Source organism: Medicago sativa, chromosome 2 (assembly GCF_051527215.1).
Source record: "Medicago sativa cultivar Bolivia chromosome 2, Bolivia_mono, whole genome shotgun sequence".
In the NCBI taxonomy this organism is placed as follows: Eukaryota; Viridiplantae; Streptophyta; class Magnoliopsida; order Fabales; family Fabaceae; genus Medicago; species Medicago sativa.
Window position 1 is genome coordinate 14,687,585 of NC_140750.1, and position 15,462 is coordinate 14,703,046.

The 15,462-nt window shown below is 33.3% G+C and overlaps 2 protein-coding genes and 1 long non-coding RNA gene across 4 annotated transcripts; 2 read left to right on the forward strand and 1 right to left on the reverse strand.

Annotated features, from left to right (window-relative positions):
- The first annotated feature begins 988 nt into the window (after positions 1-988).
- On the forward strand, positions 989-3,712 carry LOC146944833 (uncharacterized protein At4g26485-like). 2 transcript variants are annotated; one of them, XM_085743182.1, is made up of 3 exons: positions 989-1,326; positions 1,424-1,622; positions 3,181-3,712. In XM_085743182.1, exons 1-3 carry the CDS (start codon positions 1,047-1,049, stop codon positions 3,476-3,478), a joined length of 777 nt encoding a protein of 258 aa, XP_085599308.1. In that variant the 5' UTR covers positions 989-1,046; the 3' UTR covers positions 3,479-3,712. The 2 variants fall into 2 exon arrangements, with proteins under 2 accessions (XP_085599308.1, XP_085599309.1); XM_085743183.1 differs by having other exon boundaries at positions 989-1,245.
- Positions 3,713-4,479: 767 nt separating this feature from the next.
- On the forward strand, positions 4,480-4,984 carry LOC146944834 (uncharacterized). Its single transcript, XR_015026104.1, has 2 exons — positions 4,480-4,628; positions 4,728-4,984. It is a non-coding gene; the product is annotated as an uncharacterized LOC146944834 (long non-coding RNA).
- Positions 4,985-5,379: 395 nt separating this feature from the next.
- Positions 5,380-8,031, reverse strand: LOC146944835 (glucan endo-1,3-beta-glucosidase 5-like). Its single transcript, XM_085743181.1, has 2 exons — positions 7,532-8,031; positions 5,380-6,763 (listed from the first exon to the last, which is right to left on the reverse strand). The coding sequence occupies exons 1-2, from the start codon at positions 7,876-7,878 to the stop codon at positions 5,641-5,643; spliced, it is 1,470 nt and encodes a 489-aa protein (XP_085599307.1). The 5' UTR covers positions 7,879-8,031; the 3' UTR covers positions 5,380-5,640.
- Between the last annotated feature and the right edge of the window lie 7,431 nt (positions 8,032-15,462).

Genomic DNA, 15,462 nt, shown 5'->3' on the forward strand with positions numbered 1-15,462 from the left:
ACGACAGAAAAATTGTTCCAACCAATTAGTAAATATATCATTTGAATAAAAAAAAGGTTTTAGTTGTCAGGTATAAGGTATGCAACCAAAAAATTGTGTGCCCTCATATTTATCGGAAGATCCCTCCCGTTTTTGTAAAATTTACTTTGAAGGCAAACCTTTTGTTGGCAACGCCATGATCGCTACGGTTGAGTGCCTCACCTCGTGTACAGCTAGTGTTTTGACGTCTAGTTTCCTTATCATAGCTTTGATTGTTACCTATTATTGCATAAATCACACAATTAAGTAATTGAAATCAAATGGTTAATAAATAAATTTCAGTTAAATGCAAGTTATTTCAGATAATCTGAGTTCAAATCCTAACAAGGCTTATGACTAGTAAAGTATCACTTCAGATTAATATTTTTTTTCAAATAGAAATCTAACTCTTCTTACTTTTGATCAGTAGACATGTGCTTTGTAGACATGTGCTTTGATTTGCAAAGATAAGATATAATTGTACTAGAGAGAATATTTTTTATGTTGGAAAATCAAAAATGGTATTTTGTTATTTTTATAATTTATGCTTTGAACAAAAAATTGTTTCATAGTTTAGTAAGAGACATAATTCTTGTTTTTTATATGTCCCATGCTACAATTTTTATCCAATCTAATCACTTCCTAAATCAAACAAAATACAAAATTGTCTAATTCAATCCTCTCTTTTTAACAAATCAAAGGTGCATCCCTTCGGAGACATCCGATAAAATTGTAACGATAGTATGACCGACCCCTGCGCAACGTACAAATCAAAAAATGATCCAAATTCTTTATAACTGCTGCAATATCCTGATGGTATTGGTAACCTCCCTTTGGTAACCAAAAAAAACTAATCAAAGCAAAGGTACACTATTACTATTACGCGCGTGTGTGTGTGTGTGTGAGAGAGAGAGAGAGAGAGAGAGAGAGAGAGAGACCATATACTAAAGTTTTCAACTTTGTTTCTTTCATAAATTATTGATTGGTCATTAGGGTCGGTAGTGAGAATCATTTACCATAATCTATGCATGATTGAATATCAATTGATCAAAATCAAAATGAGTCCAACACAAAAACAACATGATCATCCTCAACTTAACACTGTCACTGACACTGATGATGAAGAACAAGAATCAGAGTCAGAAAAAGAAGAAGAATCATCATCGAACACAGCAAAATGGAAAAAACACTACTCATCAAAACACAAAATTCTCTTTGTTGGAGAGGGTGATTTTTCTTTCTCTCTTTGTTTAGCTAGGGCTTTTGGTTCTGCTCATAACCTTATAGCCACTTCCCTTGATTCTCAGGGTAATGCAAAAAATCAAAACTTTTAACCTTTTTTAGCATGTCCATTTTTCATTTTTGTTTATTTTATTTATTTATTTATTTATTTTTGTTTTTGCAGAGAAAATTGAAAAGAAGTATAGTAATGGAATGAGTAATGCAAGGGAACTTGAAGAAAGAGGTTGTATTGTTCTTTATGATGTTGATGTTAAGGTGATGAGTCAGCATTTCTTTCTCAAGACTCAGAGGTTTGATCGTGTTGTTTATAATTTTCCTCATGTTGGATTCCTTTACCCTGAGAATAGTTACTGCCAGATTCAGTAATGTTTCCTTTCTTTCTTTTTTACTTTTTTTTTTTCTTTTCATTTACTACTATTTTTGTAGAGATGCATGCCTAAAGTTACATTTGTAAGTAGGAGACATTTTTAGCCTTATAATCCAGTTTTTTAAGGTTGACTTAAGTCCAACCAAAATTTTAAGATGTTATTATAGCCTATCCAAAATTTATTGGGCAAAGAGCAATTTTGGTCCTTGAATGTGCACCTCGATGTCATAGTAGTCATAAGCCCCCACTCACTTTGCAGTCTGTTAGTCATTGCAGTCTCCCAAGTTAAATTGAGACGTCAATCGACGAAAATGAAAGCAAATCCCACTTGCCTCTCCACTTGCCAAATCAGCTGAAAAATCATCAGTTAACATCTCAATTTAATGATGGGGAATACTATGACTAACGGATGCAGATTGGGGGGTTATTTTGTGTTTTTGGCTTAGTCACGACTACTATGATAGTGAGGTAAACATACAGGGACCAAAATGGCTATTTATTGAGAGTCTCACATTGATTACCCAAATTTTAAGATCAAGGTTGTAAACTACAGTCACAGTTACATTGTGATCCATGGTATTACAGAGGTTTGTGGACAAATGACGTTGATGCGATCTTAATCTCAGTCGCGGAGACATCAAAAACCTTGATGTCATGGTCCAAGTTGTGGTCATATACATTTTATTAGAATCCTGATTTAAGTATATTTGACCTTAATCGTGGTTGCGTTGCGAAAACATAAAACACCTTGATGTTAAACATAGACAGATAGTAGTTGCAGACCTTTTTTAAAACCCTGGTTTATATATATCCTAGATAAAATGTTATTATCTTGGACTTGGAATTTAAATCCATTTTTGAGTCATTCAACTACTAAACATTTCCCCAATGTAAATTCTGACTATTGAATCCTCTATTTCCTAAATCAAGCCAAATTAGTGTAGCAATAGAAATTAAGTAGGTAGGATACTTGAAACAGAAGCTACTTTGTACATACTTAGTGCTTCCTAATAGAATTTAAGGATGGAAATAGTAAGGTTTGACTAAATTTTACTCGGGATAATAATATATTTTATGGAAACTCATTTTATTTTATCCTCTATTTTTGTTTCTTCATACTTTGCAAGTATCAGCCAAGTTAGCTCTCGTGGTTTCCTTTCAATAAGGGGTTCTTGGAACTGGTGTTTGATCACCATGAAGTTGTTGTGCAACTTTGATGTATTTAAGATGACAATTTACAAATGAGAATATTGTGTTCCATCAATGTCGTTAATTGTGGGTAGCGGAGAATAGCAAGCGGTTTGTTCAAATTACACTGCCGCAGCAGTGCTACAGCGCCATTATAGCCGCTACTAGTTGACAATATTTGGTACATAAATACTGTATAGCGGAACAATAGCGATTTGTTTATATTTAACAACACTGATCCATGTATTCTTGTTTGGTGCATTGTGGACTATGGAAACGTGCAAACATTCTTTTTTTCCTTTCAAACTATTCTTGAGACACAGTGTATGGTAACTGATAGATATGAATTTGTGACAACCAAGCAGGTTGAACAAAAAGTTGTTGAAGGGGTTTATGGCAAATGCAAAGGCACTAGTAAAGAAAGAGGGAGGGGAGATTCATGTAACTCACAAAGAGGGTGATCCATACAACAAATGGGATCTTGTAAGAAAAGCAGAAAAAAGAGGACTGTTCTTACACCAAGCTGTTCCATTCTTCAAAGATGACTATCCTGGTTATGACAACAAGAGAGCTCATGGAAAGTTATCAGATTTATCTTTCCCTGTTGGGGAAGCCAGTACTTACAAGTTCAAGCTCCAAACACCTCTCCCTAACAAATTATAGCCTATCTTTGCCAACTTCTAGTCCCACTTCTTTTATTTTGGCTTATTTTATGACAAATGTTTAGATCTTCACTTTATGGCATGTACATATGTTTTATCTCTATTTAAACCAAATTATGCTGTTACTTTTTTTTTTTCTTTCTGTGGACAAATATGCTACTTAAACATTGTTGATAAGGGGTTTGTAATGAATGATGGTGTCAGTTGAAACTTGAAAGTAGTGATATTTTAATCAGACAGAGTAGTCCAAAGTCTAAACTCTGGAAATGACCATATTCATCTGCAATGATGATTGACCAAAAAAATATCTTGAATAGTGGTGCCATGCACAGCTCAACCTTTAATATTGAAGTCGGTGTGAAAGAGTTTATTATCTTATCTAAAGTGGAGATTTCACTTTATAAAAGGACAAAGTTATCAGTATTGTCTTTAAGCTACTGTACAATTTGTATTAGTGTTGTTTAATCAACGTTTAGTGGAGTAAAAGCATTGAAATAATTGAGAACGAAATACTTTTCAACTCTGTTATGATATCACTAAGGAAATCATTAATTTAATCTCTGAAATTATGCAGATAGATTAAATATCACCTTAAATTTGTAAACTAAATTGTCAGATTCTAACAATTTCAATGACTAAAATGATAATTTAGTGGCCATACATCTTATCTAAATATACAAACATGACTGTTACATTATGAGTTATGTCTATACACTAAATCAAGCAAACAAATAAAAGATATGTATCAGTAGTGAAAGGTTTTATTTAATGTCAAAAAATTGTATTAAGAGACTGGATAGTCAAAATTGGATATCACAAAAGATGAACCCCACTGTCTAACAAGACAATGATCAAAAAGGTCCTCGTGCCTCAAGTAAAAGATATGCATGCAATGCACCGCTGGCTGAGATAACAAGTTGTACTGTCCCTCAAACAACTTGTTTCTCAAAGTACTAACCAAATGAGAACTTGTTATAAATAGGTTTGCAAAGTGAAGAGAATGAGTAAGGTTGAAAAGATGGTAACAAAATCAGCTTTGCTCATATCTTTCTCATGGCTTTTACTGATGGTATTCACAGTTGTTTCTACTAATGCAGAAAACATAAGTGCTCATACCCCGACTTCGAAGAACATGGTTTATTACCCTCAAGGTAAATTATGTTTTTGCATTCATTTCTATCATTGATTTATTACGGCATTCAAGATTTGATTCAGCTCAAAATAACTGTTATTTACATATTTCTCTGAAGGTTGTCGCTGTTGCTGGTTCATATGGAAGCCATTGATCCATTGTGGCAAAGTATGTTGTGAAGAAGGATGTTGTTAACCTAAGCATCACAAGGTTGAAGAAGACCCTCTACAAGTTCTATATATGTTTCTCTTAACACATACATATAAAATACTGTGCTGCTAAATAATTATGCAGGAAGCTAGATAAAGAGGTTTACTACATAAAAGTTTGTATTGTTGTTGTTAACTTTAATATAATAAAACTTTTGTTGTGTTATGTCCATTCCCAAAAGATTTCCATTCAAAAATCACTTGCATGTTCCTCCATCATCAATTTAAGAGTTTTTAAAGAGCACCCATTGCTCTTTTATAGACCAGTTTTCTACTTTTGCTTTTAAGTACCAAGTAGCATCAACAATTGAAGACGTGTCCAACACTGATACACGTGGTTACATTCAATTTTCTCAAATTATTCTAGGTGTCAAGTTGTCAGTGTAAATATTGTGTTTGGTGTCGCTGCTTCATAATTCATGTATGAGAGGTATTGACCAATTTTTGAATTGCTGAAGCAATGGTGAAAGTCATTAACTTAAAATATTAGTTCCTTAGAGCTCCAAGAAGACATGAATTCCACAAAACCATGCTTTTGCTAGAAATGTAATCTGCATAACATGAAATAAATATATGCTGATTCATTCAATCAATTTAACGGATGTCACCGGAACAAACATGAAATAAATATGTGCAATAGCCAATGCATCGCGATAGTGTTTATACGTTCTCTTATATGATACAATGACTTAATGATCATATTCTGGGCTACAAAGCATGAATCTTTTGAATGCATCTAAGCTTAAATAGTATAGCAGCTATTCTAGTTCTGGCAGTCTCAGAAGAGGGGAGCATGAAAAACCCACTAATGAAACCTGTTAATCACATTGAAAGGAAAAAAGTCCCATGTAAAATTAGAAGTAATACTATAACCAACCACTGATAGGTTTTCTGAGATGCAGATGAATCCTTAATCAAGCCTTTATCTATAACGCCAACAAGAAAATGACAATCACCAACTGAAGGGTCTAGGAAAGTAACCATACCAAGCCCGTCAAACTCGCAGCTTTGCGAATCTTGCATTCTTAGCTGATAGTAGCTGTTAAAAGCATATGATATGTTACCCTTCTCACCAATTTCATTACACGAACCTCCGTAGTTAAGTGTTGTGCAATCTGCAACACTGCAAGCAATTTTCATATGGTTTACTACATTAGTCAGATCACTCGAGGGGTTTGCAACACACCATCTAGATGGAAGATACTCAACATTCCTTGCATTTCTCAATTCCTTGTTCCCAAGTCCAAGGTTTAATGAATACTTAGCCTGCCCGTCAAACGAGAATATCCCCCAGTGTCTTTCAAAGTTTCCTGGAAGGGTGCTTTTCGCTCCTTCATCAAATAGACCGAAAAGATAAACGTCCATAGGAGGAGCGTTTGGCCTCAAGGGGGTTCCTTTGTTACTTGCAATGTGATAGACAAGGCCTTGATTGAAAACCCTAGCAGCAGTGATGTTTGCACCTATGGCTCCATCTGAAGGCCAACCAATTTCGCCAATAACTATTGGCATCTGACCGTATCCAAGTTTACCGAGGGCTGAAACTAAAGTGTCGTAGTTTCCATCAAATGCATTGGTGTAAACATTTGAACCATCTGTTACAGCATGAGTAGTTCCCTGAAAGAATGCGTAGTCTCCGGGGAAATCTCCATTGTCATAAAGGCTAAGAAACGGGTAGATATTAACAACAAATTGGGAGCCATTTGAGTTGAGGAACTGAACAAGTTGAGTTATGATTTGGGTCAATTCAGAACGGAACACCCCTTGAGAAGGAAGTCCTCCCGATGATTCGTAGGCATCTGCGTTGCAAGGGACAACTATCTTTACATAACCAGCAAGATTTGCTTTGACTAAAGACTGTTGTATATTGGTTATTGCGGGTATGACAAGGTTTATAAATTGACCATTATAACTCGTAAGGAAGGGTTCATTTCCTACAGCAATATACCTGTAACACAAGTTAAAATGTAAGAGGCCTGAAGCCAATATATAAGTACCGTACATTTTAAGAGAATCTAGCGAGATCACATAAACTACAAAAGGTGTTTGGTAGAACAAAATATTCATCTGCATTACGGAGAGAAAACAATAATGAAAACTTATGCTACTGTCTACTATAGTTTCTGTTTTAGAAAGCTATAATTCAGAACTAGATCAAAATCCAATAAATATTAAATTTTACCACAATTATCAGGTAAGTTTATAACTTTTTATCGCACAAAAGACAAATATTCTTATCTGAATCATTGGTCACAACTAATAATCAATCCAAACTTGCAACTAAGAACCAAAAGATCATCCCTCAAAAAAAAAAAAGAACCAAAAGATCAAAACTGTTACGATAACACAAAACACTTTTAAGTCTTGATCAAAACTATATATTTTTTGCAGAATGATTCATCCTAAGTTCTTCACAATATTCAAACAATCACTAACTGCTAACATCAACAACTTTAGAGTAAAACAAATCTGCTCAATGCTCATAGTCACTGTCATCAGCTTAATTAACAATTTATCAAAAAATTTAAAACTAAAACAAATTAAACAAATAGAGTAAGTAACTGATACTTAAACACAGTAACTATAACTACTCCTTGGTAAAAATTTAACAGTACAAATAAAACATTCTTCATTATACTGAATCAACATTAAAATCAGGGTTTAAAAGTTAACTAATCAGATCAAAACTAAATCTGAGCCAAGATTAAAACAAAACCTGATATCAGCACCCCCTTTAGTCATAAAAGCAGAAACATTTCTTTGAACCCAATAATCAGCAGCAAGAGAAGAACCACCCAAAAGAGACAACATTTCATTAGGTATACCAACCATAACCTGAATGCCACTACCCATAAGTGCCTTAAGTATAGCAGGATCAGCTTGAAAAAGCTTCACTTTTGAGATCTTGTTATCTCTTAAAAGATTAACCACTGTAGAGGGTTTTAATCTGTGTGAAGATAGTGTGCCCCAGTTTACACCTATGGCTGATTCTGCAGCCATAGGAAGAGAAACCAAACATAGGAATAAGAGGGAAAAGACAAGAGTTAATGTTGGTTGTAACATAGGGAGAGGGAGATTTAGTAACAACAGTTTGTGTTAGTGTTGCTGCTGGTTGGTGTTTGAAGATGAAAAGAAAAACAAGTAACAAGTGATGAAGTGTCACTGTTAGGTATGATAGAGTAAAGGTGAAGTATGAGATTAGTGTAGTGAATGTGTAATGAAGTGAAAGTGCACCGATTTTTTATAGGCTTAACTATGGAAATGATCCCTGCAAATATCTGGCGTTTTGGTTTTAGTCCCTATAAAAATATATTTTTTGTTTTAATCCCTGCAAATGTAGAATATTTGATTTTGGTCCTTGGTATTTTGTTTTAATCCTTGTAAAATCATTTCATATTGAAATTGGTCCCTATAATATTCATTTTAGTCCTCATTTTGAGGGACTAAAATCAAATATTCTACGTATTACAAGGACCAAATCCAATATGAATCAATTTTACAAGGACTAAATCAAAATACTAAGGACCAAAACCAAATTTTTTATATTGCAAGGACTAAAACCAAAAATTATTTTTGCAAGGATTAAAATCAAAATGTCAGATATTTTGCAAGGACTATTTTCATATTTAAGCCATTTTAATAAATGTTGAGAAACTCAAAGGCTTATTATTAAGCGGGATAGGATCCCTCAAAAAAAAAAGCGGGATAGGTATGAGTTTACTATAATACCCTAACTTGTGTTTTTATATGTCGGCATCAAAATGAGATTTGCTATTAAAACCCAAAGTATTAATTTGGTTATAAAGTTAAATTTTCATGCACGGTTAGAGTAACAAAAACAGTTTTACACTGTAGCACAAAAACAGTTTTACGCCATCCGTGCATCACGTATGTGTAAGTGTAACTTTAGAAATGTTTATAATAAAAGTCTATTTAAGAAATGATATTTGTAAAATAATTTTGGGACAACTTTTAAACAACTATATTTTATAATAAAAAACAATAGAAAGAAAGAGAGTAAGAATACAAATACATAATGATCCTTACTCAAACTATTTACACTAATGATGTATATAAATTAAATATTTAGTTTTATTTTATATGAAATTTTTTCTTATGTGGTTTTTTTTTTCTTCGATCAACTAGTCTACCGACTAGAAATTCACATTTTAAGAATTAAGATAAATAAGTAGGAAGTTCATAGTGTTCTTCGATTGTGCTAAGAATTAAAATAAATAAGTAGGAAGTTCATAGTGTTCTTCGACTGTGCTAAGTTCACAAAAACTTTTCTAAGCAATTGCAAAAAAAAAAAATGTTTAACTTCTTAATGGATTTATTTTACTTTATACACAATAAGATTTTTTTTACGGTTTGTTTATGTGGTGACATTGGATTTTTATTAGAGAAATGTTGTTTGAATAACCATTTTTTAGGATAACTTGTAGAACAACCAAAATATATAAAGAAATGTAGGTATTAACACAAAAATCAAACTAATAGAGAGAAGTAAAAATACAATGTGAGTATGAGAAAAAAATTAAATTGTCATAAAAGTTATCACAAAATAGTTATTCAAATATCATTTTTTTTTATATAAGTATAGTAAAAAAACCTCTTCCTTAGTTTCTTATTTTTCACGGTAATTTTAAACAGCAGACAAGTCCGACATTTGTTGATGCAGGGGAGACGAGTACTGATTGTTAAGAAAGAATTGTCCATCCAAGATGTTATTTTGAAGAACAACGTCTACTAATGTGCTCATGTAGGGGTGGCAAAAAAATTCGTGCCTCCGGGTATCCGCGGATAAAATCTGTCATGGACACAGGGCGGGTAGCTAAGCAGGTACCTGCGGGTATGATGAACGGGTATTTAACTACTCGTTATTTTATGGACACGGACACGGATTTGATGATACCTGTGAATCTCTAATACTTCAAAATGGATGACGTACTGTATCCCCTACGTATGTATCGATACCTGCCGATACTTCTCGATACGTATCAGGAGAGTATCCGAAGATTAAGTTTTATTATTTTAAAAAAATAATTATCTGATACTTCCCGATACGTATCAGGAGAGTATTCGATAGTTATCCCAAACCGATACCTTCCCCGATATTTTCCAATTAATGTTAACTACAATAACTTAACTCTTGAGTATTGATGTGTTCTTTTTTGGATATAATGCTTCTTTTTTAGATATAGTATAGCACTGATGGTGCTCTTTTTGGGATATACTGTGTATGTAATTGTCTAATCATCACTCTCTTAATCGTCAATATTATTTATATTTATATTTATGTTGATGTGCTACGAGCCTATGACTGGTTTCATTTGTTTGTTAATATATTTGCATATTAAAAAAATGGTTATAATTATATTGTACATTTAATTATATAATTTTTTTTATTAATGTATCCCAGTTGTATCGTATCTTGATTTTTGAAATTTTTCCGTATCGGTGCAGTATCGTATCGGATCTTGTATCTGGGCTTCATAGGATGATACCCATGCCCGCGGGTATCCGTACCCGTTAATATATTAAGTAAATTACTAAAATATCCATGTGTATATATAAAATAGCTTGGAATACATATGAATTTTTGGATGTTGATTTGAATTTTAGTCTTTTCTAGCTTTTATTTGGAGATTTTTATGCTTTTTGGATGTTTTTATCCTTTTATTTTACTTCAAGAATTTGTATGGATTATGTAAAAATCATATGCATTATGGTATGATGAATTTGCTTAGGATTATGTAAGAATCATGATTTTTGTTGGATTATGGTATGAATTATGAAATTTGAATGGAATATGTTACGTATGGATCTTTAAAAGTTGAAGTTTGTAGGTAATTAAAAAATATTTTTTTTGTACAAAAAAAAATAATTCAAAAATCCATGGGTACCTGCGAATATCCGTGGGTATCTAAATACCCGTGGATTACTCGTATAGAGATACCCGCACAGATACGGGGACGGGCACGGGTACCATAACTATCCAACGGGGCGGGGACGGATATCATACTACCCGTACCCATGGATACCCATTGACATCCATGCTCATGTTTTTAGTGAAACCTGTGTGTGTTTGATATATTTGACATGAGAGTTTTTCTACTGAAGAAATGTATATTGTTCAACCAAGACTGAAGGCTTATTTTCCAACAAATGGTCCAATAGTAAAGGTCTTCAAAAATTAAAATATCAAACTAGGCATTGTTTGAAAATTTTCAGCCATAGTAAAGCAAAACGCAACAAATGTAAAACTAAAAGTAGAAGAAAACTGTTATTCTAAACCGGGGCATTTCGAAAAATCCAAAACAAAAAGCATGCTTTGGATTTGAAAATTCGAACAGGAGCATTTCGAAAGCGTCATTTTAACTTGTGTCCGTAGGGCACATTTTAAGGAACCTAAAAAAAGTAACTTTGCATTGGAAAACATGACATTTTAACTTTTAAGAATTTGAATGCACGATTTTTAATACGTATATTTCTATAATGAGTTCCTTAGCATGTGTCTTCAAGGGCACAAGTTCGCATTTACCTAAAAAAATAGATGGAGTTTCTAATGATTCCATGAGGCTTAGACTTTTTTCTTTCTCACTAAGGGGTGAAGCCATGTCTTGGTTACATTCTATTCCTCTCAATTTCATAGAAACATGGAACAAATTGAAGCAAGCTTTCCTCCCTTAATATTCCCATGCACCCAAAATTTCTCAGCGGAGAAATGGAACAATAACCTTTTCACAAAAAGATCGGGAGCCGTTATATGAAGTATGGAACTGCTTCAAGGAAATACTTCGGCTATGTCTTCATCTAGGATTTAAAAAGGGGATAATCATCCCTACCTCATGCAAAGGATTGATTCACCCCACGAAGAAGACAATAGATATGTTCATCGGAGACCTAGAGCGAAGATGATGGTGACAGAGAGACCGAAGATGATGGTGAGACCTAGAGCGATTTACGTTGTAAATCTATGAGAGTGAGACCGAATGAGAAGAGATGATGGTGATATATGGCTATGGTGATGGAGAAGAGAGAGATCGAGGGTGTGGAAGGAGATGAGAGAACTTAAGTGAGACTGACACTCTAACTCTTGGAGTGAAATGGTTTAAGATTTGTGTTTCTATTTATATAAAAGGCATAATAAATGAGTAATGAAGTAATTTTCGACACTTGGGGATAGGTTTGTGGTGGATATCAATATTCCCGAACCCATACAAAACGGTGAAAACCCCTCAAGTGATGGAGGGTCACTCTCACATATGATAGAGTAAAGATGAAGCCTCAGTTAGTATGGACAATGCATAATATATACAAGGTCCGGTATTCAAATCCCGGCCACCACCAAAAAAAGAGTAAAGATGAAGCCTCTAAATATAGAGATTAGTTCCCTAAAAAAATAGTAGAGATTAGTGAATGTGTAATGAACTAATGATGTGCACCGATTTTTGATAAATTTTCAGGAACTCAAAGGCTTGTTATTAAGTGTGTGTTTGGTATGGCGGTGGAGAGAATTGATTTTGATAGAATTGAGTTTGAGAGAATTGATTTTGGTTAAAAGTGAGTTTGGTGTGAATTGATTTGTGTTTGGATACACTTCTTTAAAAGTGATTCTTACGAGTTGATGTTGTTTGGATGATTTAAATCAAACTTGATTATCAAAGTGTAATGACCAAATTATCCTTTTAATTCTATTTAAAATTAAATAGCTCATTTTAGATAATTATTTCAAGTTATCTTCCTATTTTCTTTTTAAAAAAAAGTTATCATCATATTTGAATTTTTATTGATTCATTATTTAGCAGTACGCATGTACCTGTCTCTCGGTTCATCTCTTTTTATCTTATTAAATTAATCAATTAGTTAAAATCATTTTTTAAAAAATCAAATAAGAATTCTCTAGAACTTAAAACTCTTCAAAAAAAAAAAAAAGAATTCTCTAGAACTCCCCTTTAATTAATACTAATAAATTAAAAAATATAGTAGTGGGTTATAAAATGCACTAGTCCGGGCTCTCTGTAATACTAATGGTGCATCTCCATTGTTCAATTCCATGTAGATTAATTCTGTTTCAATTCGTTCTCCAGGCTCCAGACTCTTATCTCACGGATGTTCAATTCGCCTCTCCTCTGTAATACTAATTTTGTTTTTAGTTTCCCAAATTTTCTAATTTTTCATTCATGCTCTTCGTTGAAGCTTCCATGAAAATTGGGTATTTTCTTCATTCTTCCTCCTCCACTTTTGTTTTTCACCGGTTATAGAAAAACAAGAAGAAAGTGTTCCAGAGAATAAATATTGAAGTTTGAAAAAAAAAATTAGATCTTGAGGGTAATTAGGGAAAATATATTTCTTAACAAAAAACAAACTCCAAAATTGATTTGAGTTGCCGCAGAAGCTACAATTTATGGCTTCTTGTTAACCCACATTTTGGCTGTAAACTTGCTTTTCCAGAATTGCTTTTGAGTGTGTCCAAACATCATGGAAAATGGCAAACCCACGTTTGGAAGTTTAAACCTGCGTTTGGGCTCTCCAAACGCTCAACCAAACATAGACTAAGCAGGATAGGTATTAGTTTACTATAATACCCTAACTAATATTTATGACTAGTATTTATGTCGGCATCAAAATGAGTTTACTATAAAGTTAAATTTTCCGGGTAAAGAGTTCTAGCTCAACTATTTATATGTATGAGTTTTTAATGGCATAACCATTTCGTCCGGTTACAAAAAAAAATACTTTTTTTTTGTATTGTTAGAGTAAAAACAGTTTTCCACTGTTAAATGTTAACGCATCACAATCAGTTATATATGTATTTTTATAAATGTTTAAAATAAGAGTTAAACTTTCCTAATTATTTATCAATTATGATTGATCGGCAATGTAAAAAGTATTTGTATAAATTAATTCTTTAGTTTTATTTTATATGAAATTGAGTGAAGTAGTAAAGGAAGTAAGAGAATGCCATATATAATAAGAGAAGGGGATGACCTAATGTTAGGGAATGGAGACCGAGTAACACTAGTGGAAGGAGTTGAAACCGTAGGTAGTGTTTGGTTCAATGGAAAGATTGAAAGAGGGAAAGAAAGTGAGTGGTTGGATCGACTTTCCACAGTTTGGAACCATCAAAAAGAGGAGAGGAAAGATTGTTTTGGACTGGGACCCACAGCTAAAACCTTTCCTCGCTGGTAGGGGTGTAACGGTTCGGTTTGGATTGGTTTTTAGTCAAAAAAATGTCTGAACCGATGAAACCTTCATCGGTTTGGATTGGTTCGGTTTTCACTGTTTTTCAAAAAAGAAACCGAACCAAAATAATCGGTTTGATTCGGTTTGGATTGGTTCGGTTGATCGGTTTGTTTAAAACTAACCAAGAGATGAACGGTCTCAGCAGTGACCGGAGGCGATGAGCAATGAGTTTGGTGTGGTTGACCGTTAGGGTTTCTTTTTTAGTAGAAATGAAAGAGTTTGACAGATGAGATGAGATGAAGATGATGATGAGAGAAAGTAAATGTATTAAAAAGTATTTTATGTTGGACTTTAATTTTGAGTCTAACCATAAGTTTGTGTGAGGTAAGATAATATTAGTAAAATAAGGAGTGTGGTTATCATCGGATTGGTTCATCGGTTTCACGAATCTCGAAATGAAAAACCATAAACCAAACCAAACTAGATCGGTTTTGATTCGTTCGGATCGGTTTCAAACCGAACCAAACAAGGTCGGATATTTTTTCGGTTTGGTTCGGTTTAGACTTTCGGTTACGTTGGTTTTGTCTGAACCACTTACACCCCTACTCGCTGGATTGTATGGAAAGGTAGAGAAGAGACCAATTTTTTTGAAATGACACAAATAACCCTTTGAATCAACATGAATAATATTATATAAGTTAAATAGTATACCGATTAAACTTTGACTAAATAGTCAATTACCCCCCTGAAATTGTAAGTTTCGTCAATTACCCCCTTGAAATTAACAAAACTTCAATTACCCCCCTAAAATTGCACAACGTTAATCAATTTACCCCCTCCGTCAAATTTTTCTGTTAGTCAAGATGAAGTTTTGCACTTATTTTCAAAATGCCCCCTGAACTTGAAAATTTATATATTTTTTTCTTATCCTTAAAAGTGATTGCATTATTACTGAATCGTGGAGCATATTAGCTAAATTTTGACGGTATACAACCATATATTGGCAGTATGGTAGAACAAAACTTAGCTAATATGGACTAATTATCTAAACAATGTAGTTTAAGTCAATCCTTTTAAGCATATCCTAAAAACACATCACTCACTAAAATTACTCTATCTAAACAGACATTGAGGTTTCTCTCTGTTTGCGACATTAAGGAATTCTAGCAATAGGAAAGTGAATCTATGAAAATTTGTCTAGTTAAGGAATTCATAATCGAGGCTCCAACTTCTAACAACCTTAAGACAATACTAACTACCTGCAAATATGATTAGAAAATGGTAGCTAGGAATATATAGAATCCGGAAAATGGTAGCATATATTGCACCATCCTTTTGAAAATTATTGTAGGTTTTACCAAATACTGTCAATTTGTTCTACCATACTGTCAATATATGGTTGTATATCGTCAAAAACTTAGCTAATATGCTTCACAATTCAGGGATAATGCAATCACT